This window comes from Pelodiscus sinensis, chromosome 4, assembly GCF_052426305.1.
Source record: "Pelodiscus sinensis isolate ZL-2025 chromosome 4, ASM5242630v1, whole genome shotgun sequence".
Taxonomy (NCBI): domain Eukaryota; kingdom Metazoa; phylum Chordata; order Testudines; family Trionychidae; genus Pelodiscus; species Pelodiscus sinensis.
Window position 1 is genome coordinate 136,019,157 of NC_143055.1, and position 24,589 is coordinate 136,043,745.

The window sequence follows — 24,589 nt, forward strand, 5'->3', positions numbered from 1 at the left end:
ATAGAGTGGTGTGAGAGATATCTATCAGTAAACTTCTGAAAATTGGAAAGTTGATACCATATAGTGCCTGTCACGAACAAAAAGAAATGAATGAAATCCTGGAAATTGTGCAATAAGACCTTTCCTTTTTTTCTAGCAGGTAACTTGTTTTGGAAAAAAATAACTTGATGAGGTCAAACCAGATTCTAAAAGCAAAAGTGTACTTCTAATATGTGAAATCTGAGGAAAATTAAGACTTTATGGTTGAAACTTCAGTTTTGAAACCACCACTCAAGTGACAACAACTAGCGAGTCAGTTCAGTATTGGACAGGGAAAGAATGTGATAGTACACAAGGATGTCTAAAGGCCCGTCTAGCCCAGTAACGACAGACCTGGGGACAATGGGATCTCTGGGGACCGCTTGGGGGAAGTATTAATATTGCTTGTTGTGGTGGCGCAACTAAGCTGAACCTAGTAAATGAGCACTAAAGCGTAGGGATCAGTTAGTCTGACCAATCAGCACACTGGCCCCGGACTGGGCCTAGGCTTGCTGGTGAACTCTGCCCGGCATGATCCCGAGTGGACAAGGGGCGGGGCGAGTGAGAGAATCCGGCCCCATCCTCGAGCGCTGTTCTTGCATTGCCCCCCCCCCCCCAGCGCTGAGCCGCGAGTGTTAGACAATAGGTCCCACGCCAGGAAAGTGTCAATCCCGGGGCTGGATGGACGAGCCCAAGGAGCAGTAGCGGGGGGGGGGGGGGCTGAGCAGGCCCCCCCGGCCGCCTGGCAGCAATGGGCGGGCTGGGTTAATGGACCGGCGCGTGCAGGGGGCGCTGCCCGAGAGCGGCGACTCCCACCCCCCACGCTGTTCACGAGCCGGGCGGAGCCTGCTGGGGGGCGTGTCCCGCGCCAGCCCCGCCCCTCGGCCCGCGTTCACTTCCGGGGCCAAGGGGTGGCACCGCCCGCCGCCTTCCTGCGCGCGTGCCCAAGATGGCGGCGCCGGGCGGCGCGGGGGGGGCGGCCGCGCTGTGGAGCGAGGTGAATCGCAGCGGCCAGAGCGGAGACTTCGGCCGCGCGCTCAAGTCCGTCAACAAGCGTGAGTCCCGGGCGCCCCCCCCCCCCCGCCGGGCTCCTCCCCCCCCCGCCCGACAGCGGGGGGGTTCGCAGCGGGCCTGGCTCGGGCCTGCCGCGCTCGGGGGACGCCGTCATGCGCGGCGTGCGCGCTCCCGGGCCTGCGCGTGACCCGCACCCCCCCCCCCAGTGCAGCCATCGCGCGTGTGGCCCGCGCCCAGGGCCCTCGCGCCAGGGCTGCGGCTCCCCTCGTGAATTCGTGTCCCGTAGCCAGCTACAGCCCCTGGGGGCGGGGCGGGGAGAGGTGAGCCGGGCTGCCTGCCCGCCCGCCGGGCCCTAATGCTCTCTCAGTGCCCCAGACCCATCCAAGCCGGGACTGAGCCCAGCTGCTGGCCAGCCTGCCCGCTAACCCATGTGCTGCCCAGTGCGGGGAGGAACGTGCGTCCCGTCTGCTGATCGGCCAGTCACTGCACTGCCACATCCACAATCCCCCCCAGGGGGTTTGGCCATGTTGGTAACAGCGAGTAGTGCTGTGGCACGGTGGAGATTAACAAACGTATCGGATCAGGAGCTTCTGTGGGCAAAACCCTGCCGCTCAAGGCACAGTCTGGGACATTGTGTGGATTTAAATGTGATGAGCTCTGTTTTCAGTGGGAAGTCAGAATGGAGCTAGAGATTGTGATAACTCTCTTTGCTTCCCCAAGTGTTGCAGATCAACAAGGATGATGTGACTGCCCTTCACTGCAAAGTGGTGTGTCTCATTCAGAATGGAAGCTTCAAGGAAGCCCTGGGTGTAATCCACACCCACACCAAAGTGTTAACTAGGTGAGTGGTAGCTCCAGAGGCTCCCGCAAGGGAAGTATGTGCAAGCCCTGAAAAGCTAATACAGTAGACTTCTGATAATCCGGCACCTTTGGGACTTAGGTAGTGCCGGATGATCAGAAATGCCAGACTATCAGGAGGTACTCTGGCGGGGGCAGGCCTCGTCGGAGGGGAACAGCGCCGCAAGGGCCGAACCCTCCGCCATTTTAGAAGAAGGCAAAGCCTGCGAGCCGGGGAAGCAGAAAGGGGGCGAGAGGCAGGCAGCCGCTTCAAGAAGTTCTAGTCAATTACACTGCCGGTGGCTGGATCCATAGGCAACAGGCTCTCAATCTACCTTTCCTCTCTACTGCCTGGAGGAGGGAGGGTAGGGGTCGGCGTGTGTGTGTAGGTGTGTAGATTGAGAGCCTGTCAGCTGTGGATCCAGCCTGGGGCATTGTAATTGACTAGAACTTCCTGAACACAGCTGCCTGCCTCTTGCCCCCTCTCTGGTTCTGCCCCTTGCAGGCTTTGCCTCCCTGCAACAGGAGGGAGGGTTCGGCACCCCCCCACCCGCTGACCCCCTACCCCAAGCAGTAGAGAGAAAAGGTAGATTGAGAGCCTGTGGACTGTGGATCCAGCCTGGGGCAGTGTAATTGACTAAAACTTCCTGAAGCAGCTGCTTGTCTCTTGCCCCCTCTCCACCTCCCTGCAACATGACAGAGTTCAGTGCCCCTGCCCCCGCTGACCTCTGTCCCCTCCTCCTCCCTCTCTCCTTCCTCTCCTGCCCCCCAGAGGCAACAGAGCAAAGATAAATTGCAAGTCTGTTGCCTGCAGATCCAGCCACAGTTAGTGTAATTGACTAACAACTTGACCCAGCTGCCGGAGCACTTCCGGGTTGCAGCTGGTGCTGGACCATGAAGCATGCCAGACCACTGGATGCTGGACCACCGGAGTTTTACTGTATCCTAGATAGGAGGATGGTGCTGGTAGACAGTGACTTTGCTACAGATTTCCCTGTTTTGCATGCTTCACTTTAGGCTTGGTCTGCATGGGTCAGTGTAAGGCAGCTTATGCCAAGCTGACCCTGTCACTGCACACAGTACAGCCTTGCTCCCACTGATGTAAGTGCCCTACTACACTAACATAACTCCTCCTCCTCCACATGAGGTGTAGGACTTCTCAGTGTAGCTAGGGTGACGTGGCAGCTGTGCAGAGGTGGTGCTGTTGGCTGTCATCCAGCAGAGCTGTGAAATGATAAAGCTAGCTCCTGGCTTCCCCGTGTGGCTGCTGCCAGGTCTGTACCAAGCTGGGCTGCAGCCTGGGCTCCCAGTTTCCCTTTGGGAACCCTGCTATTCCCCCCCTCCCCCCTATCCAGAGTCAACATATGACTGGGAGCATGGAGGTGAGAATCACTGGGGGGGCATCGGGGCTTCCAGTGGGCAGCTGAGTGGAGATGAGTGCCTGAGCCATCAGCCCTTGACACTGTCCTTCACAATTGGGTGGAAGTGCTCCTGGTGACACACGTCACCGACAAGAGGTGGGACATCACCCACTGCTGTGTTGTGGTGGCAGTAACGCAACCTAACACAGGTCGAGGGAAGATTGTAGTGTAGACCTGCCCTTCCTCTCATAAGCGCTCCTGCTCAAGGCAATGGAACTGCTCATGCCAATAAAGTTCAGAAGGTGCATGAGTGTTCCCAAAACTTGGGCTCATGGCTCTCCTTAGCTGCATTTTCCCATCAGTGAAATGGCAGTGATAAATGTTACCTATCCATCTTCCTGCCTCACAAAGGTGTTTGTGCCCTGCTGTCTGTGCTGTGGCTTAAGATGAAAACTGCTGTATAGGAACTCACATTAATTTTGCTGACAGTATGTACTGTCAGCATCACTTCCCTCTGGGGAAGCAAGTCGTATGCATGAAGGGAAAGGATGTAGAACAGACAGTGTTGGTGTTGTAGCAATACTCTCAAAGTAAGTTGTCATAGCCCTTATTTATAAACACTAATACGAACGTAAAACCATAGGCTAGGTTGTCGCTTAATTTCTTACCTCTTTGAACACTCATAACTTCCATAGCAAAGCAGCTTTTGATAAGCTTGCATAAATATACACGTGCTTGTGAGGACTGAGAGAAAGTCATGGCAAAATACCTGTCAGGTGTGAGGGTAGTGGATTGCATGAGACATGTATATAGCCTTCTATGTAGTGCTGAGAAGGAGCGGTGGTTGTGGTACATGTTGGTGCCAAAGACATAGCGAAAGGTAGAAAGAGGTCCTGGAAGCCAAATTTAGGCTGCTAGGTAAGATATTAAAGTCCAGGGTCTCTATGGTGGCGTCCTCTGAAATGGTTCCAGTTTCATGTGCATAGTCAGGAAGACAAGCAGAACTGCAGGGTCTCAATGTGCACACGAGACAAAGGTGTAGGGAGGAGGGGTTTAGGTTTATTAGAAACTGGGAACCTTTTGGGAAGGAGTGGCCTATTCGAGAGGGTGGATTCCACCTACCTAAGTAGAACCAGACTTCTGGCACGTGAATTACAATAGGGCTGGAGAGGATTTTTGAACTCAGAGCTAAGGGAAAACCAACAGGTGCAGAGGAGCACATGATTTGGGCAGAAACATGCCTGCTGGGTGATGAGGGAGAAGCGGATATGTAAGAAATTCATAAAGTATAGTGAGGAACAGTCAAATGAAATAGAATCCCATTTAAAAACAGCACATGCATGCAAACAATTAAGAACATAACATAAGAACGGCCGTACTGGGTCAGACCAAAGGTCCATCTAGCCCAGTAGCCTGTCTGCTGACAGTGGCCAGCACCAGGTGCCCCAGAGGGGGTGGACCGAAGACAATGATCAAGCCATTTGTCTCCTGCCATCCCTCTCCAGCCTCTGACAAACAGAGGCCAGGGACACCATTTCTATCCCCTGGCTAACAGCCTTTTATGGACCTAACCTCCATGAAATTATCTAGCTTCTCTTTAAACTCTGTTATAGTCCTAGCCTTCACAACCTCCTCTGGCAAGGAGTTCCACAGGTTGACTACACGCTGTGTGAAGAAGAACTTTCTTTTATAAGTTTTAAACCTGCTACCCATTAATTTTATTTGGTGTCCTCTAGTTCTTTTATTATGGGAACTAATAAATAACTTTTGAATGTTGAATTGAATGTTGGCAAAGCATGCAAGTGCTGTATACAAATGCAAGGAACCTAAACTCTGAGATTGATGAACTAGCGTGCCTGTCAATAGATGAGGCTGTGGAAAGCAGCTTTCAATAAGCTTGCGTAAATATACATAGGTGCTTGTAAGAGTTGGAGAAGGTCATGGGAAATGACCTGTTGCAGAGGCGTAATGCCTAGACTCCATGAACTACTGCTACTTAGAGCAGCTAGTCCTGGAACCCAGAAGCAGAGAGGCAGTTCTTAATTTAATCCTACCATGAGTACATCAGAACTGCTGTTTTGGGGCAATAAAATCAATACATCTGAAGTTCTATCTGTATTCATGTGTCAGTAGAAGAGGTTTTAAGCAAATTGTTTAAATTGATAAATTAAATGGTAATAAGTCACCAAGTCCAGATGAAGGAACTCAGCTATGAGATTGCAACTACTGTTATAACCTACTGCTGAAACAAACCTCTGATTAGGTGATAGCTCATGTAACACTGATCTGTGGGCTCCAGAGGTGTATTACAGCATGGTGAGCCTAATTTCAGTACTGGACAGATTGGTAGAAACTGCAGGAAAGAACAGAATTGTCAGACATACAGATGAACACAGTTTGTTGGGGAGGAGTTGTGACGGCGCGTTGGGGGTCTCCTGCACCCCGAAATGGCACAAACAGACTGCACCAGCCGGTGGAATAGAGGAAGTTTATTGCCTCTCCAGGATACAGCACAGCACAGATGTAATCTGGTCACAGAGCTGGGCTAGGATGCCTCAGGCCCCCTTGAGATGGGGGAGACTGGGCCCCTAAACTCCAGCCCCTTTCCCTAGGCTGTCTCCTTCATGCTCCCAGACAGCAACTAACCAACACTCTTCCAGCCCTGCCCCCCAGCCAGGGCAGCATTCCACCTTCCTTTGTTCCTCTCCATGGGGGGTGTCTGGCCATACTGGTTGAGAGATCCCTTTGCATAGTGACTCATCCTGTTTTGCTGGGTCGTGGTACCCACGGCAGCCAGTGGGGGTTACCCCAGAGCCAGCAGCATAGACACCAGCCAGGTACCCCCACTACGTCACAGGAGTCAACATGGCTCTTGTAGAGGGAAGCTGTGCCTCACCAGTCTGTTAGAATTCTTTGGTGTTAGCAAGCATTGTGTACTTAGAATTTCAGAAAGCCTTTGACAAGGGTTCACACCAAAAGCTCTAAAGTAAAGTATCTGCCACTGGATAAAAGGAACGGTCCTTTCATGGATCCATAATTGGTTAAGGTAGAAAACAAAGGGTAGGAATAAATGGTCAGCCTTCACAATGGAGAGAAGTGAACAGCAGGGTTGCCCAAGAAACTGTACTGGGACGTGTGCTGTTCAGCATATTTGTTAATGAGCTGGTAAAGGGTGATGAGTGAGGTAGCGAAATTTGCAGGTGAAACAAAATAATTCAAGAGAGTTATGTCTAAAACAGACAGCGAAGAGCTACAAAGGGATCTCACAGAATTGGGTGACAGGGCATCAGAATGGCAGAAGAAATTCATTGATGCAAATGCAAGTAATGCACATTGGAAAAAAATCCGAATGACAAAAATCATCCAACTGAATGGTTCTCATTCATGAAAGAGCTCTCGGAATCATTGTGCATGGTTCTCTGAGAACTGAAGCTAAATGTGCAACAGTGGTGGAAAAGATTAGCAGTATGTTAGGAATTATTATGAAAGGGGTAAAGAAATAAGATACCGAACTTCCTAACGCCACTGTGTAAATCCATGGTGCACCGACACCTTCAACACTGTGTCCAGGCTTGGGCACTCCAGCTCAAAAAGGACATAGTGGAACTGGAAACGGTTCAGAGAGAGACAACAAAGATGATCCAGGGCATGGCTTCCATATGAGGAGAGACTACAAATATTAGGGCTGTTCCGCTTAGAAAAGAGATGAGCAAGTGGGGATATGCTAGAGGTCCAAAAGCTCATGAATGGTGTGGGAAAGGGAAAAGAGAAGAGTCATTCACCCTTTCTCACACTTTTTTACTATTGATGTTGTGATGGCCAAAATTATAGCTGGATTAAAAATAGATACGTTTATGGAGGGTGGGTCTACAGTGGCCATTAGCCAAGATGGTTAGGGATGCAGCTCCATGCTCAAGGTAACCCTGAACTTCTGACGGCCAGAAGTCAGGAGTAGAGATGTATGCATTGGTCAGAGGATATAGATGATGAGACCCTTGGGGATGATGTTTTGTTTCTTGTGTTTGTTTGGGAAGTAGATGTTGCTGTTAAGTTTCTTGTTTTTCATGATGAGTTTGTAATTCAGGGGACTAACTTCAATATCTTCCATTGTTTCATGAGCGTAATTGTAGTTGTTGATTCCAGGTTATTAGGTAGCTAGCTATCTTGGGACTGGCATGGCTCAAGTACGCTGCATAGAAGCTGGGAGTGGAAGACAGGTGTATTTCTCTCCATTTCCGTACACTCCCATTGGAGCTCTGCTCACTGTTGGAGATGGGTTACTGGGCTAGTTGGACCAGGAGTCTGACCCAGTATGGCCATTCTTACGAAACTCTAGCTTTTTCCATATACAGCAGGGTTTTGCCCAACCACTAAATTGTGTATTCTCCAAAGCAAAGAAAGTTCTCATCACACTTTATGCATCTGTTCTGAGTAACTTTTGGGCTATCGTGACCAGGATCATGTTTTAATCTTTTTTTATTACTATTCCATCCTTGTATTCCCCCAGAAATGTTGAGTGCAGAAAACATTTAAATAAAATGTGAACACGGACAAACCTCTCTCACAGCATCTTTGTTAGTCACAGTAAGTTGTTGGTCCCTTCTTTTTGCTTTCACTCAGTCTGATCAATAATTCCCTTGGAGAAATACACACTGGACTCCTTTTAAATAAAAACTACCCATGCTGTGTATATTATGGCTTGCTGGTGTCATTAGAGCTTTTTAAAGTCTGATTCAACCTAATAGTTTTGCCATTAGTTTTCCCTTGTAATCATGGTGTTTCTTGACAGCACTTATTGCTCAGCATCAGATGTGGTGTTTTATGTTTAAGGAGAGATTGCATGTCATCACATTTGCTCTGCTTATAGCTTTAGGTTGCAGTGATATACCTTTCTGTATGCAGCAGCGACCAGTCCTCTCTTCCTTCATTGATTATTCAGTGAAGCTTTTCATTGGTCTGCCTTAGAAAAGTGTTACAAAAAATAAACAGTCTGCACATCTATGAGATTTCAATGCCATATTGTAGTGGTTATGGGTACTTATGAGTATGAACTGTTCTGGCTAATTTCGATTCTTCTTTGGAATAGGGCTTGTGCATTCCCTCCTGGCTAAGAAAACCTGTTTTAGGCATTGTTAGTGCTCAGTAGATACTTCAATACCTGGTGCCAACTCTTCTAATATAGTGATCTTGTAAGAGTAATTATGGATGCTTAAATAAGGGGTCATGGCTCTCCTAGGAGACAGATGTTGTAAGAGGAGTGCTGTAGTTGTGCTCCCACCCTCAGTCTCTGCCTTGTTTTCTCAGTGACTCCATCACCTTTGAGAAGGCATACTGTGAGTACAGGTTGAACAGAATTGAAAGTGCGCTGAAGACCATTCAGTGTGCCAGCCAGCAGACAGACAAACTGAAGGAGCTGTACGGACAAGTGGTAAGTACCGCTTTGGGAACTCTGTCATTCATGAGCCCTCTGCTTTGTGAGTTGGAAAAAAATCGGACACAAACTTTTCTAATGCTCAGCTGTGACTTAAAAATACCCTGTTATGTTCTTGGCAGAAACTCACTGAAATCAGACAAAACTCCCATTGACTTCAGAGGGACTTAAGATTTCACCCTCTCTTCTAGTTAGCTGGGGTCTTCCAAGCTACCAGCTCGGGCAGGTAGCTCCATCCTTTCTCTGTTGGCCCCCCACTTCCCTCTACAGGCAGTCCCTGGGTTACATGCAAGATAGGGACTGTAGGTTTGTTCTTAAGTAGAATTTGTATGTAAGTCGGAACTGGTACATATTGTAGGGGAAACTCTAGCCAAACATTTCTCCAGAGCTCAGTTTTATTCTCCCACACCTCACTTCCCTCAGTCCTTTATTCTCAAGTTGAGGTGTCTGCTGAGAAAAGCCGCTTCGCGTCTCCCTGGTCTGCTGGGGGCGGCATTAGCTTCGCGTCTCCCTGGTCTGCTGGGGGGAAGCAGCTAGTGCAGGGTTGCCTCACCCCGTTTGTAAGTAGGGATCCGATTTAAGCCGGATCCATGTCACCCGGGGACTGCCTGTATTTCATTGTCTACTGAATCACATTCCTCTGTTCCAGAAATCAGGGTAGTTTGCTGGAAGCTACTTAACCAGAATGTGCCTGTGCAGCCATATAACTGGTCATCTTCCTTCTCCCCCGGGGTAGCACAAAGCGATGGGTTTCCATCAGCTAAGGAAGTGGGCAGGTCCCAAGGAGAGTGATTACCTTTCTGCTCTGTGAGCCAGGTCAGCTCTTCATAGGATCTAGTCCTGCAGGTGCTTCATGCATACAGTTGCTTAACATCAGGAGCAGCTGTGTGGGAAGTGGCATAACTTGAGCTAGGCTTGGAGCACCAGGATGGAAAAGAGGAAGAGAAAAAGCTTTTCTTCCTTCCCTTGTTTTCAGTTGATGAGAATAGTCCCAACATGTGGAAGGAACAGTTGCTTGCTGTAAATAGTTTTTGAAAGAAGGTTATTTAATCTGGTTTCTTGAGAGGTGCTGAAGCTTGTAGTGAAGAGGCTGGCAGAGACCAAAATCGACTCTGTTCAGAGTAAATTCTGCAGTAGACTTTACAGCACTTGTTTAGGTGTGTCTAGCTGTGGAGGCCGGTGTGCAGGGCAGTGTCTCCCTTTCCAGTTGTACAGGTTGGAGCGCTTTGACGACTGCTTAGCCGTGTATCGGGATCTCATCCGGAACTCCCAAGATGACTATGAGGAAGAAAGGAAAACCAATCTTTCTGCAGTGGTTGCAGCACAGAGCACATGGGAGAAAGTGGAGCCAGTGAGTGTGTTTGCGTGTTCCCCCTTCACGCTCTGCTGAACCTTGCCCTCTAAGAACACTTCTGAAGATGAATCGCATGGCTCGTGGATGGGAGGGATGGGAAGGAGACATTGGAGAAGCTAAATCGTAAAGAGAAAATAGGAGAACTTGGCTAATACACACAGAAAAGAGTAATGTCTCCCTACCCCATAGCTGTGTGGAGTGAGGCTGTGTTCTGGAGATGTAATTATTTTATAAAGTACTAGCAGGCAGCATTTCTCCCTCTGCTTGTGGCTATTAGCACTGGTCTTCCATAGTTTGCTTGGCTAAAACCCAGAAAGTAGCCCATGTGACCTCAGCTGGCAATCACGTGTCCAAACTGGAGGCCTCCTATCCAACAGGAGTGCATCCGGAGTGACCTCTCCCCTAGTGCCCCAGTGCGTGCCGTACTTCCAAGGTTCTCCTAATGCTAATAAGTTGTCTGTCACCCTGCTTACCCTGTCACTCTTCTATTGGATGCCCTGGCATTTCAGGTATAATTTAATTTAAATGAACAGAAGTGCCTTTTGCAGTTGGCACTGTCCGATGCACAACACAGCGCTCATGCACATGTTATAGCCTTGTGCAATCTGGTCATCGACAGTGAGTGTCCAAGACAGTGCACACCAGCCAGATCCACTGAACGTGAATGGCTGTGAGCGCCTCTGCTTCCATCCAGCAGAACATTGCTAATGTGCACTAGTGACTGGGAAGATCCATTGTGAGTGTAATGCTCAATGGTTAGGCACATTACGTGTGTTTTAAAATATTTAAAGCTGTAACTTGTCTTTGAAGTTCTCCAGGGATGCAGTTCCTGCCAATTCTCTGCTTAAGCAGCATGGATAGTTCTCCTGAGATCTAATCCGGTTATTTTTCTAATTCCTAAGAGCTGGACTGTTCTGCAGCAAGAAGTTGGATATCTCCATTGCAGATTCCCCCTTGGCTTTGTCTTGCAGCATAAGGGGAAGACCATTCATGCCATGGCTTTTTTGACAGCACATAGCCTCTCAAAATCACCTTCACGTGCATTTCCTAGTGAATCTTCTGTTGTATATTAATCTAAGAAGTTGGCATGTTTGCCCAAAGCTATGGCTTTTGCCTGGAGTAATCCTGTAAAAGTATCTTTAAACAAATCTGATTAGCTTCTGATCCAAAATTAGGCTGGATAAAGTAGGTAGTAAATTTGCCTTTCAAGCATTTAACCTGATCCTCTCTCTCTATTAGGAAGATCTGGGCCTCCAAGAAGGCTCCTATGAGCTGTGTTATAATTCTGCATGTGCATTGATTGGGCAAGGCAGGCTGACTGAGGCAATGAAGAACCTACAGAAAGCAGAAGGTAACAACATGGGCTGTTATAAAGATGTGTATCACTCATTCTTTGTAAATACAGAGAGAGAACAAGGATTTGATTCCAGATTAAAAATGGGATTGGACAACTGTAGGGCTCTTCTGTTAGTTTCCTTAGTGTATTCGCCAAGAGGGGTTGGGACTTCATAACACTTAACATTTCTTAAGTCACTTTTGTTATGTCACTTCTTTTTAGCTATCGTGGATCAAATTGTTTTCTTATCTGCAAGGGCTTAGCATTTCAATCTGTAGCCCTCTTCCTGCTTTCCAGATACATATCGTTTATTGTTTGGCCATCATTTTACAGTAGCAAACTGTATAGAACATCTCAGTCTTTCTTCCCGCTTGATAGTTAATTCCTGAGTGCTTTTGGTAAGTGCTTATGATTGTGCCAGTACTGCAATCTCTTCATGGTAGCAAAAGTTTTAAAAGTCAACTGCAGCTGCTCTTTGAGTGTACATCAGTCTTTTAAGTCTGGTGAGGTCACGTGGGTGACACGGAGTTATAGTGGTGAGAGCTAGTTCACGAAAGATAGACTACTTTTAAAGAAAATGAACAGGGGAAGGAGAGAAACAAGTGAAAAACTTACTTGCCTTAAAATGTGCCCGTGAAATTTTGTAGACCCGTTTAGAGTCCACAATGGACACGCAATATAAACCAGGGGTGGAGAACTTCCAGCTCCCTGTTTAATTTGATCTGGCCTATGGCAAGTCTCTGCACCATGGGCTGGAAGCGCCAAGCCTCGGCTACCCTGTAGGGCTGCAGTGTGAGCGCTGGTCGGCCGGAACTGGGCACGCCCCAGTACCCCGAGTTGAGTGTGAGTGAGGGGTTTTGGGGTATTTTTTGCTTCTTACATGAGAGCAGGATGTTTGCTTTCTGTTTTCGTTTTGCTTTTTATTTGTGTGCAGCCCCTCCCTCCCCCCAACTGATTTTTCTGTGGGCCAGTGGCCCCTGATAAGAAAAGGTTGCCCACCCTGATATAAACAAACATTCTTACCATCGTCCTGTTCTCTGCCTTCCTGTGGGTAAGAATTGATCCTTTCTAAATGTTTCACATTATTTTCTCTAGATCTGTGTCGCCAGTCGCTTTCGGAAGACACTGTAAGTTGTTGCTGTTACTCCGCATAAGGTGCATTTTACACTGATGCATTTCAGAGCGGTGCCCCGGGAATTAGCCATGTGATTGCTTGTTAAATTGTTAGACAATATCATGTCCAGCAGTAGTCTCCAGTCTGCCTGCATTGATGTTCCCGATTCCAATCCCGAGGTGCAAGTTGTTCCTGCCTGTTGCTGAAATGTACATTTTTGGGGCCAGACTGTCTCTGGCCTTGCCCACATAGCACTCCCTTACATCAGTGCAATGGGGGTATGCTCCTGCTGCCTCAGAGGGAGGGGGAGGTATGCCTACTGCAGACGTGTGGAGGCTGTGGTGAATGAGGCCCACAATTCATGCCTCACACTTTGGCATGTCTGTAAGGTGAAAGCGATTTGCTCGCACGTGGGTCGAAAGGATAATTTCCATTGTTAAGAGTAGCTTGGCCTTTGGCTCCTATTTTGTGGCTTAAGGTGCGAATGCATTTAATCGTGTCATGGCTTGGCTGCCTTTTGAAGATTGGCCTTCTGGCAGTGGATTATGACTAAGGGTTTTGCCTGGGAGAGACTGAAAAAGTGCCAAGCGCAGAAGCCAGGGAGCCCAGGAAGAGGGGGGCTTCATTCTGTCGTGGTTTTCCTTCAGGATGTGACGGAGGAAGACATTGAGGCTGAGCTGGCCATCATTCATGGTCAGATGGCCTATATCATGCAGCTGCAGGGGCGTACAGAGGATGCGCTCCAGCTTTACAATCAAATAATCAAACTAAAGTAAGTGCTTCATTAAAACAAGCTCTCACCCTTCCTGACGGGACACGGCTGCTGTCTAATAGCTGTATATTTAATTCTCATTTTTCCTCTGCAGGCCGACAGACGTGGGATTGCTTGCTGTAATTGCAAATAACATCATTACTATTAACAAGGTATAGAATTGCTTGTTCTTTGCAAGAATGCTTGAGAGAGAAATCAGAATGAACGCTGAACTCACTGCATGCAGAGCTCCCATTGACGGGGGTGGGTCAGGTCTGCGTGCAGAAGGATTGCAAGTGGAAATAAGTACTTGCTTTCAAGTGGAAGAAGCTCTCTAGCAGGGAAGTTCTATTTACAGTGTTGCTGTTTGTCCTGTTATTTTGGTATTTCCATTGTATTTTTATCCTGAGAGACTCCAACCCTACAAATACAGATTGCAAAAATAATCCTGTACGTAGATAAATTCACGCACATGAGTTCCATGGGAGCCAGTCACACTGCTTGCATGTCTGTAGTTACATATGTGCCTAGAAATTTGCAGGATCCGGGTCTTAGAAGACTGAAGCTTCTAGATTAAGGGTGTGTGAGAATTTTTTTCAGGTACAGAATTGAGGGAGTTGGGGGAATGGGAAGATTCGGGGTTTAAGTGTGCTGTGTTTGGGATTCAGTAACTTCTACAATGCATCATGCAAACTATTAGTTACATTGAGAACATGAGGTTTTTGTGCTGTCTTCAAAACCTGATGGCTCACTACAGTGAAACTTACATCAAGTACATAGTATTTACACAATAGTATTTGTGTATGCGAAAACTATACAAATAGCATAATGTAGGAGTCGTTTCTCATGTAGTCTCATTCTACTGTCATTTTTTAAATGTTTGCTTGACAGGTCAGAGTTGCCAGTAAATCATTCTGCTCTTTGTTGAAATTCTGCAGTTAAAAACATGCAAAAGTTGCCCATATATAAGTAATATAAAGTGGTATGCATAAGCCAGATGGGAAAAATAAGTGTAATTCTCTCTAAAATGAGCTATGCCTCCCAAAAGATGGTATGGATCTTGGTACTGTCTGGTTTCTAGACCACAGTGACCTATCTGTTTCAGGCACTTCATGGGATTTCACACTGACTGCAGAAGACAGCTTTTAGGGTGCCCTGTAGAGAGAGATTCTGAGGCATTCTGGCAAGAAAGAAATACCTGGAGTCCCCATTCATCATTGCCTCGTCTTGTGTTCTTTGTGCTGCCCAGTGCTGGCAAACAGGGAGGAAACACGTGCCCGTGGGTGTTCACGGCACGATCTGAGTGTGGTGGGGGGTGGGATTTTGTACTAGCACAGTCAGTTGGGGGATCAAGATAGAGATCACCATTTAAAGGAGATAGTGTAACTTGGCTTCATCTCGTTTTTGCTTTCACCAGGACCAAAATGTTTTTGACTCAAAGAAAAAGGTGAAATTGACCAATGCAGAAGGTGTGGAGCACAAACTCTCCAAGAAACAGCTGCAGGCCATCGAATTTAACAAAGCTTTACTGGCTATGTACACCAATCAGGTAGAGTGGTCCTTGGTTTGCTGCATGCTGTCCTGGTAAATGTAGTACTCGTTAACTTAGCATTGACTGGGGATATACGGTTGAGAAGAAATTGTGTGTTGCTCTACATGAGGAAATACTTCAATGGCTGTTCTTGTTAATAAGGCCCCCATTGCCAAAACACAAACCCGGGACTACAGATGTGGTACCAGTATTGATTGGGTCCATGAGCTCAGAGCTTTAGAGAAGTGTAACTGACAAGAACACAGTCAGGTCTCTGGTCTAGGAAGCTGAGCAGGCCTTTCATGGGGGTTCACGCCGGCTGCTGAAGACAGCTTTCAGGGGCCCTGCGGTGAGAGATTGAGGCACTCTGGCAAGAAAGAAATGCCATTGCCTAGAGCTGCATGTGCGTAGAAACCGAGATTTGTCCCGTGTCTGTTATAGAATCTGGCGGAAGGGGCGTGCTGGGCATTTTCACATGGTTCCCCTTTTGTTTCCCCTTCTCCCAGCGGCACACGTGGGTCTAGCTCCTTCTGTCCCGCACAGGCATTCTGGGGGGAACAAGGGAGAACCGTGGCGAAGAATTCCCAGGTAGCGGCTTGCGCAGCGCCTCGCTTGGAGAGTCTCTTCCCAGCCAGTGTATTTCTAACTGCAGTAGCGCCCACAGGCTCTGATGCTGTTTGAGCCACGCACTGGGAGCCCACGACAGACTGTCCCCAGGCTGCATGCGGTCTAAGTGTCTAGGCAGGAGGAGGGCAGTGAGGAGACGGGCCAGCGCAGGTGGAGAGCTGTGCAGGCGTCTGGCTGAGGAGTGAAGCAGAGGGCAGCGCGATGGCAAAGGCCCTGCCTTTGGGAGTCCTGCATTGGAATATCCAGGGGCCAGTGACCGTTCACCTGTTGGCACAGCCTCCGCCATGCCCCGAGCTCGGCTGGGGCCCCCTGAGCCTCCTGCCGGACGATCGGTGCCTCGGAATCGGGCGGCCCCGCTCTCTGGGGGCTTGCACAGCGTCAGTAGCTGCCCACTGATGCCGAGGCGAATGTCCCCTTGTGTCCCTCAGGCCGATCAGTGCCGCAAGCTGTCAGCGAGTTTGCAGTCCCAGAACCCTGAGCACCTGCTGCCTGTGCTGGTCCAGGCTGCCCAGCTCTGCCGAGAGAAGCAGCACGCGAAGGCAATAGAGCTCCTGCAGGTGGGTGACTGCCCTGCTGGCCAGGAGAGGGGAGGGGAGGGCAGTCCCTCGGTGCAAGGAGCACTGGGGCTGCCCAAAGGGTGCGAGCTCTGCCATGGGCAGTGGCCACTGCGTTGAGTGACTGGCTTCCAGTGAGAATGCAGTGACCTCCCGGCCGGGCGCCCACGCCCTGATGGTGAAGGGTTGGCTTTGTCTGTGATAGGCGAGCCCCACGTGACAATGACCCCTTCGCTATGGGGGTGGTGCCAGGCCTGCTTTCCTCCGCAGAGGGACCTGGTGGGTGCTGGACCCTGGGGCTGTGCTCCTCCAGTTTGACCATGCTGACTTCGCTTCTCCTGGCCTCTCATCCCAAAGGGTGGAGTCCACGCCCTTTGCCAGCCCTTCTCTGCATGCACAAACTGGGGCCAGAGCCTGCGGGCACCTCTGGTTTCAGAGTGCCCTGTTCCTGAGTGACTGCTCGCCTGCAATGAACTGCTCTTAAACGGGCGCTGTGTTTGCATGGCACTTCACCTGTTCTCCTGAAACGGGGCCAGAGCCTGCGGGCACCTCTGGTTTCAGAGTGCCCTGTTCCTGAGTGACTGCTCGCCTGCAATGAACTGCTCTTAAACGGGCGCTGTGTTTGCATGGCACTTCACCTGTTCTCCTGAAACGGGGCCAGAGCCTGCGGGCACCTCTGGTTTCAGAGTGCCCTGTTCCTAAGTGACTGCTCGCCTGCAATGAACTGCTCTTAAACGGACGCTGTGTTTGCATGGCACTCCACCTGTTCTCCTGAAACGGGGCCAGAGCCTGCGGGCACCTCTGGTTTCAGAGTGCCCTGTTCCTAAGTGACTGCTCGCCTGCAATGAACTGCTCTTAAACGGGCGCTGTGTTTGCATGGCACTCCACCTGTTCTCCTGAAACGGGGCCAGAGCCTGCGGGCACCTCTGGTTTCAGAGTGCCCTGTTCCTGAGTGACGGCTCGCCTGCAATGAACTGCTCTTAAACGGGCGCTGTGTTTGCATGGCACTCCACCTGTTCTCCTGAAACGGGGCCAGGTTCCTCGTGAACAAGGCCTGGGCCGTGGTGGGGTCACCTGGCATGCTGCGCTGGCCAGCTGCCTCCCTAGACGGCCGCTGGGCCTGGCTTGGGTGGATGGGGATGGTGCTGTGGGAGGAGCAACGGTCCCTGGAAGCAGCTGGGTGCTCTGTATGGAGCGGTGCCACGGGAACGGCTCCCTCCCTGGCTGTTCAGTCGCCCCCGCGAGCTTTTCTTTCGGAAGTTGGGTTTGAAATGGGCCCAGGCCAAGGCTGACGCTCTGTTTGACCATGCTGACGTGCCCTGGCGTCTCTCGCTCTCAGGACTTCTCGGAGCAGAGCCCTGCCAACGCGGCACAGATCAAGCTGACGATGGCCCAGCTGAAAATCGCTCAAGGTACCAGTGCCCGTTTGTGCTAGGAAATGCTGCTTTGTTGCTAGGTATCCCCCAGATCTTTGTCACTGGCCTAAGGCCAGGGCTGAGGGGGGCTGCCTGTTGCTGTGAGCCCGGGCCAGGCAGCTCCAGGCAGGGCCGGTTAGAAATACCTTCTCAGACACCGCCCTTCTGTGAGACTGCAGGGGCTGGGGCCACCGCTGCGCTCCTCTCAGCTCTCCTCTGCGTTTGGCCAGAGCCGTTCTTGGACCAGGCTGCAGCCGCCCCTCTGGTGTCTGAGAGGAGTAACCGGGGGAGGGGGTTGTCATTAGCCGCGGGCACCGTGTTTGGGGGGCAGACTGAGCCCTGACCGAGGCGGAGCTCTTCTCTTTTCACCACGGCTGTGGGGTGAGACACGTCTCTTCCGTCCTTGTCTCCTGCTGCCCTGTTCCCTTAGAGGCAGCAGCCTTGAGCATGCTGGGGACCCAGTGGGAGCCCAATAGGTGCTGGGCTGCTGCAAAGGCTGTGTAGGCCGAGGCTGAGAACAGCGCTCCTGGGACGGACGTTTCTCCCAGCAGTTGGTGGGGTCTTCCCGAGAGTGGGGAGGAGCGGGCAGGGGCCCTGCCGGCAGAGCAGTGCGGCGGCTCGCTGGCGTGTGCGGATTCCCCCGGGCGCTGTGAGGAAAGGGGACCAGAGGAGACCAGAGGGCAGGCGAGCATTGCTGCGTGGGTGAAAGTGCATTCTTCTCCCTTCTGTCTCCAAGGCAGCGTCACCAAAGCATGCATCATTTTGAGGAGCATAGAAGAGCTGAAGCATAAGCCAGGCATGGTGAGTGGCATCCCAGGGTACCATCCTCCAGAGCTCCCTGTGGTTTTCACGCAGCTTCCCTGTTGTTGTCTCCTGAGCTACCCTGGGCTGAGCGTCAGGCCTGGCTGCCCCGCGCTGGTCTCGGTCGCCTGACGCGCTTGCCGAGCGGGGCGTGAGCATTACAGCTCCGAGTAGCTGTTGGACCGTTGGCTAGCTCCCCTCTTGTGGCAAAGGCCAGCCAGAGCCGTGGTCCCGACTTGCACTGGGTCCCCAGACGGGCGGTTAGACGGACAGCTGCCCTTCCGGTCCCAGTTGGGCCTGCCCCCCTTCCGACAGCATTCCCGTACCAGCCCGTGGCAGCTGCAGCAAGGAATGCTGGGAAGGCGTCCGACACTGGCCGTGAGCAGCGGGAAGCAAGGAGAAGCCAGTGGCGCAAGACCTTCCCGCTCCCCCCGCCAGAAGCCCAGCGGCAGCAAGCGCTCTGCCTACCGTGGCGTTGAGCGCGGCCCGGGAGCCTTGGCCCTCCCTAGTCGAGTGGTTCTCTCGTCCCCTGTCCCCTCCGTTGATTGAAAGCGTTCGACGGCAGAGCGGGGCTTTTCGACCATTGCAGTAGCGTCCTGGCTGTACTGGGGGGACTCGGGGCAGCGGCTGCTGCTTCTAACGTTCCATTGGGGCCGCTCATTCCACTTCGTCTCCAGCGATTCTTTTACTGACACACCAAGTCCCAGGAGAGCCCCGGGCCACGCGCTGACTGTCACGGTGCCTTGCAGGTGTCTGCCTTGGTGACGATGTACAGCCACGAAGAAGACATTGACAGCGCTATCGAGGTCTTCACGCAGGCGATCCAGTGGTACCAGGAGAACCAGGCAAGTAGAGCCAGGCAGACAGCACTGGAGAGCTGAGCTACGCTCGGCCCTTGCTGACTCGCTGGAGACCAGCTCCTCCCGCACGCGAGTGGGAGAGGGGCATGGCAACAGGCAGTTGTCTTGCACCTGCTGCGCTGCTCCCTGTCTCCCGCCCTGACATGCTGCTGGCGCCAGGCCTGTCCTTGGGGCCAGTGGCAAGGCTGCAGGGCGAAGTGGCCTGTTGGGTTAGCGCGTGTGCGGGCCATCGGGGGCACTTTCTGTCGCTCTGTGTCCCGTGCTGCCAGTGGCGATGGGCACTTCCTTGGGGGAAGGGAGCGCTTGAGTGAGAGCACTTCAGAGGGGCGCCGAGTGCAGCCTGCACCACACGACTCGGGTGGGAAGTGCTGGCCGGCCCACGGTGCGTCGGGCTGCGCTGGCCTCTAGCAGTGCAGGCACGTGGCTGGCTTGCCAAAGGCTGCAAACACGTCTTCAGTTGAAGAACCTTGTGACTTGCAGCCCAAGTCTCCAGTTCACCTGTCGCTGATAAGGGAGGCCGCCAACTTCAAGCTGAAGTACGGGAGGAAGAAGGAAGCGATCAGTGACCTGGAGGAGCTGTGGAAGTGAGTTCGGAAGGAGCGGGGTAGCCTGTTTTCCGCCTGCACCTGAGCCGTTCTGGGAGGCCTGCCATGGGGTTCTGGAGCCAGATGTCTGTAGCGTTTCAGTGACGTCTGAGGCACTGGCTCCTCCTTTTAGACATTGTAACAAGGCCTCTGCTCAAAGCTGTGCTCCCTGGGATGAAGCGCTGCTACTGCAGGCCTGGCTGGGCTGGGCAGGAGCAGCTCTCCATCTCTCTCCCGGGTGCTCACACCTTGGATCCTGAGAGGAGCCGGGGCTTTCCTGGCAATGCCATGTCTCCTGCCCCAGCCAGTGCCCGTCTCTGTGGCAGGACTTCCCCAGTCCCTATCTGAAATGCGTAAACCCCGGGCCCTCCTTGGTGCAGCTCATTCTGAGGCCTGGCTAGCGCTCTCCTGTTGTGCCAATATCCAGATGAGCTTGTCCTTGCTAATCGTGGCAAGCAGCAGACACAGTGCGGTTGTCAGAGGGGCAGAAGATTTTCAGAGGAGCTACCTTGAAAACAATAATTTGACCCAAATGACAAATATTTGGCGTAAGACGAATGGAAGCAGGCCCTAGGTTTCCATGGTGGTTGGCTGCGTGGTCCCCGAAGAGACACGTCAAAGTGCCTGGCAGCGTTAGGCGGTAAACGCCCTGCATGAGAGAGTGTGAATCGCAAGGCCCGTATCCGCTCCTGCTGAAAGCTCTGCGTGGGGTGGCCGGAGCTGGGCCGTGTGGCTAGCTGGACCTGGGCTTGTCTGGTGTTTGTAGCCTGTGCGGTGAACTTCAAAGTGTTCCTCTCTTCTTCTCTTCAAGGCAAAACCCCAAAGATACTCACACGCTGGCCCAGCTCATCTCCGCCTATTCCCTCGTCGACCCCGAGAAGGCGAAGGTGTATCCGTTGTGGTGGCGGTGGGAGGGGCTTGCTGTCCTTTCAGTGCCCTGAACGGTTTCCTCACCGTGCCCGGAGTGTTCGGGAATTTTGAGCTGCTTCAGGACCCTTCCGGGGGGACGACAGAGGCCCTCTGACCCGGGGAGGAGCGGGAAGGGTCATAGTGCAACTTCACAGCAAGGGCGGGCTTGTCAGATGCCCCTCAGCGAGCTGGGTGCCCAGCTGCCACCTACTCCTAGTAGGGTTTGGGTGTCTAACCCGTCGGGCCGAGAAGGTAGTTAATAAGTGAACAGATCAGTCTGACCCCACTGTTCGCACGGCAGCTGCTTCGCTTTCCCTCCAAACCATTTGGTGTGGGTTCTTACCCTCTGCCCATCAGAGCTCCCAAAGCTGCTTACAGGGCGGTCTGGGCATCAGCCTCATTGTACAGATGGGGCAGACGGCCCAGGGAAGGGAAGGGACTGGTCCCCCGTGGCTTTGCCCCCTCCGCTACTGGTAGTTCACTTGGAGTTTCTGGGACAGGTGGGGTTTGAGCCTCCCGCACACCTGTTTGCATTCCTGAGCGCTGGCCTCCCGCAGCCTCAGCAGACACTTGCCCTCGTCGGACTCGATGTCTTTGAAAGTCGACGTGGATGCGCTCGAGAACTCCCCCGGGGCGACCTACGTGCGGAAGAAAGGCGGGAAGCTGACCGGCGAGAGCCAGCAGAAAGAGCAAGGGTAAGGAGCATCTCGCACCCACCATCCCGTCCGCGGCCTGTTCCTGGAGCCTGCCCCTGGGTGTCTGCAGGCAGCTCCTGGGGGGCGCCGTGGGGCGGGTCAGCAAGGCAGAGGGGCTGGAGCCAGAGCGGTGCCGCCTGACAGTGAGGCCCCGTGCTCTGCGGGACATTCCCGCACGCTGGCCGTCCCGGGCACTGGCCGGTGGGCTGCCGAGTGGAACCTTGAGCGGGGAGCAGGACTCCAGGCACAGGCACTGACTTTCGGGAGGGCTTGGCCTAGGCCCTGCCCCCAAAGTCCATCCGTGCCCTGCCTCTTTCCACCCCACTCCCCTTCCCCGGGCTTGCCCCTTTCCCCCACAAGCCTCCCGAATGCTGTGAAACAGCTGATGGGGGTGAGGGAGCGCAGGGGGAGAGGTCTGCTGGTGGGCATGAGGTGCTGGGGGAGGGGATAGGGGGCTGACTGGGTGCTCAGCACCATGCGATTTTCCCCACGGCCTTGGTGCCTGTGCCTCCAGGTCTCGTACAGACTGGGCTGCCGGGGAAGTAACGAGATTAGAACCGTTTCCCTGCGGCTGGTGTCCTTTCCCCCGCCCCCTCACTTGCAAAAAGAGCAAGTCCTCCCTTCCCCCAGCTCTGTTCACAGTGCGTCACTGGGGTCTTGTTTCTGCCCCCTCGTCTAGGCAAGGGGACGTGAAGAAAAAGAAGAAGAAAAAGAAGGGTAAGTTGTGCGTGTGATCTGGGCCCTCGCCCCTGTGCGCTGCCGCATCCCCAAGAACAGTCTTTAAACGCCCGGCCAGAGGACCCCAAAGACTGTGACAATCCCAGGCTGTGTTTTGGGGGGGAGGCCTACAGGAGTTAGGAACCGAAGGCCCATCGATGCTCAGTGCTTCGTTCCCTTGGCGGGGGTGGGTTTGGGATCCCACCTCTAGTGAAGGGATGGCAGGGGGCTGATCACACCCTCCCTGGCCCCACCCAGCTCACTGCACTGCCTGCCCGTGACCTGCCTAGTCTGTCTCCAACCCCAGCTGCTGGGGTCAACATCTAATGTGAAGTGTCCAGGCCTGAGCACCTGTTTCCTTTGGCTTCAGTGGGAATTGCAGGCACCTTGCACCACGCAGGACCGGGCCTTAAGCAAACCAGAACTGCACTGATTTCCAAGGCCTGCTTTCCTGCGAGTGTCCCCCTGGGCCCGTGAGAGCTAGCACCTCGCTGTCCCCGGTCAGAGTCCCAGAGCCCCTGCATCTCACAGCCCGAGAACTGCCCTGGCGCCATCAGGCACATCGCTCCTGGCCAAGCTTCGTTCTGATGTGTGGGCTTCTCCCCAATGACACGCACTCCGGCCTTTTTCTCCGGCCCAATGCTCTGCAGGGAAACTGCCCAAGAACTACGATCCCAAGGTGACCCCGGACCCTGAGCGGTGGCTGCCGATGCGAGAGCGCTCCTACTACCGTGGCAGGAAGAAGGGCAAAAAGAAGGATCAGATTGGGAAGGGCACCCAGGGAGCAACGACAGCCGGCACGTCTGAGCTGTGAGTAGGGCTTGTGGAGAGGGGGACTTCGTAATCCCACCGTCCCTCCGGTAGCAAACGCTCCTCCAGCTGCTCGCACTGCGGCCCCCTGAAGCCGGTGGCCCCTCGGGCTCTCCCCAGCGCGGTGAGCCGGCTTGCTTTGCTCGGTAAGTTGCCAGCTCCCCAGGGCAGGGGCTGTCTCGGTCGTGGTCTTAGGCTGAGCACATTGTGTGCGTGGCGTGCGTCTGGCAGGCACCAGCCCTGGGGCGCTGGCCCTGCTGCACAAAGCTCAGGCTGGCAAACTTCCTCTGTCATGACACTCGAGCTCAGCTCCTTGCAGCTGAATGAGGAGCACTTCAGGGCAGGAAGCAAAACCTCCTTCTCCAGGTGCAGCTACGGGACAACACAGGTAGAATTACATCAGAGCGGCCGGGCTGGTCAGACCAAAGGCCCATCCAGCCCAGTGTCCTGTCTGCCCGCAGTGGCCAGTGCCGAGTGCCCCGGAGGGAGGGACACGACAGGGAATCCTCACGGGATCCCTCCCCTGCCAGACAGAGGCCAGGAATGCTGTCCCTGCCCATCCTGGCTATCAGCTGGTGTTGGACCTGTGCTCCATGCATTTATCTCGCTCTTTTCTGAACCCTCCCGTGGGCGGAGCCGAACGGTGGAGCTGCTGTGTGTGGTGCTCCTGGGTATAAAACGGGCACCATACCACTGTGCTGCTAATGTGGGCGGTGTTCCCTGTCTCCCTGCAGGGATGCCAGTAAGACAGCAAGCAGCCCGCCTACCTCCCCACGGCCTGGCAGCACCACGGCCTTGTCCTCGGCGGCCACAAGTAACATGATTCCCCCCCGGCACCAGAAGCCTGCTGGCGCTGCGGCAACCAAGAAGAAGCAGCAGCAGAAGAAGAAGAAAGGAGGCAAAGGAGGCTGGTGAGAGCAGCCGCCGAGCTGGCCTTGTGTGGGACGCAGCTCCCTGCCTAAGGTGCTGAGAACAGAATAAAGGTCAGAGTGAGACACAGCAGAGTCCCGGCTTCCTTCCCACTGTCTTGAAAAGGGCCCTCCTGGGCTTGGTTTCCTCTGCAGTGGGGAGGGGAGGGGGAAGCTTTTCCTCTGTCACTGGAAGTTTAGACACCAAAAAATAAAGACAGTTTTTGCCAAGCAATCCCAGCACCTGCTGACTTCAACTCTGCCAACATGAGCAGGGTTTCCCTCTTTCTGAAACAGTGTGTCCTGGCTTGACTGGCTCCCGGCTCCGTCATGGCCAGATCCAGAACATGATGGGGGACCCTTTTCCCTTCTCCTCCAATCACAGATGTTTCTCCTTTTAAATGTATGTTAATCGCACAGCAGAGTCCAAAGCGCCTCTCTCCGAAATGACCTGGTGCGGTAGGGTTGCTGAACAAGGGTGTGAGAAGCACTCAGCATGAGCAAGAAGCCTTTCAGAAAGGGCTGGTGTGTATATACACTGGTTAGCTGCTGCTCCAGTCCAGCCAGGCCCACCTCATTGGGGGGTGGCCCTGCGGAATGGGGCTGCCTCAGCTGGTGGGAGGCAGGTGGGATCCTGTTTAAACATAATGTTTAACCCGTTGACTGTTCAAATGGGATTTTACCTTCCTAGTCAGTAGCAGGAAATAGGCAAGTAGGTGCTTCGTGCTTTTGGGTGGAAGTTTACAGTGGACTGTGCGTCCGTTTGCACGTGATCCCCTGGCAACCTCCCCCATACGCCTCCTGCTTCTGTTGTGGTGAATGTTGCAAAGGAGAGTGTTGCAAGGAGCTTGGGGAGGGAAGAGATTGCTGTGCTGTGCTGTGCTGTGCTGTGCTGGGACTGAGGCGTGTTAAACTTGACTGTACATTCCACTAGTAAGGAGGAGTGGGGCAAAGTCTGGCAC

At 52.8% G+C, this 24,589-nt stretch overlaps 1 protein-coding gene across 2 annotated transcripts; it reads left to right on the forward strand.

Annotated features, from left to right (window-relative positions):
- Positions 1 to 913: 913 nt before the first annotated feature.
- Positions 914 to 23,718, forward strand: SRP72 (signal recognition particle 72). Of its 2 annotated transcripts, XM_075929208.2 has the most exons (19): positions 914 to 1,073; positions 1,753 to 1,873; positions 8,535 to 8,658; positions 9,869 to 10,012; positions 11,255 to 11,366; positions 12,447 to 12,478; positions 13,113 to 13,237; positions 13,332 to 13,389; positions 14,634 to 14,765; positions 15,803 to 15,931; positions 17,268 to 17,340; positions 18,080 to 18,144; positions 18,894 to 18,989; positions 19,485 to 19,588; positions 20,400 to 20,477; positions 21,055 to 21,192; positions 21,872 to 21,909; positions 22,560 to 22,719; positions 23,454 to 23,718. In XM_075929208.2, exons 1-19 carry the CDS (start codon positions 968 to 970, stop codon positions 23,632 to 23,634), a joined length of 2,016 nt encoding a protein of 671 aa, XP_075785323.2. In that variant the 5' UTR covers positions 914 to 967; the 3' UTR covers positions 23,635 to 23,718. The 2 variants fall into 2 exon arrangements, with proteins under 2 accessions (XP_075785323.2, XP_075785324.2); XM_075929209.2 differs by lacking the exon at positions 9,869 to 10,012.
- The last annotated feature ends 871 nt before the right edge of the window (positions 23,719 to 24,589 follow it).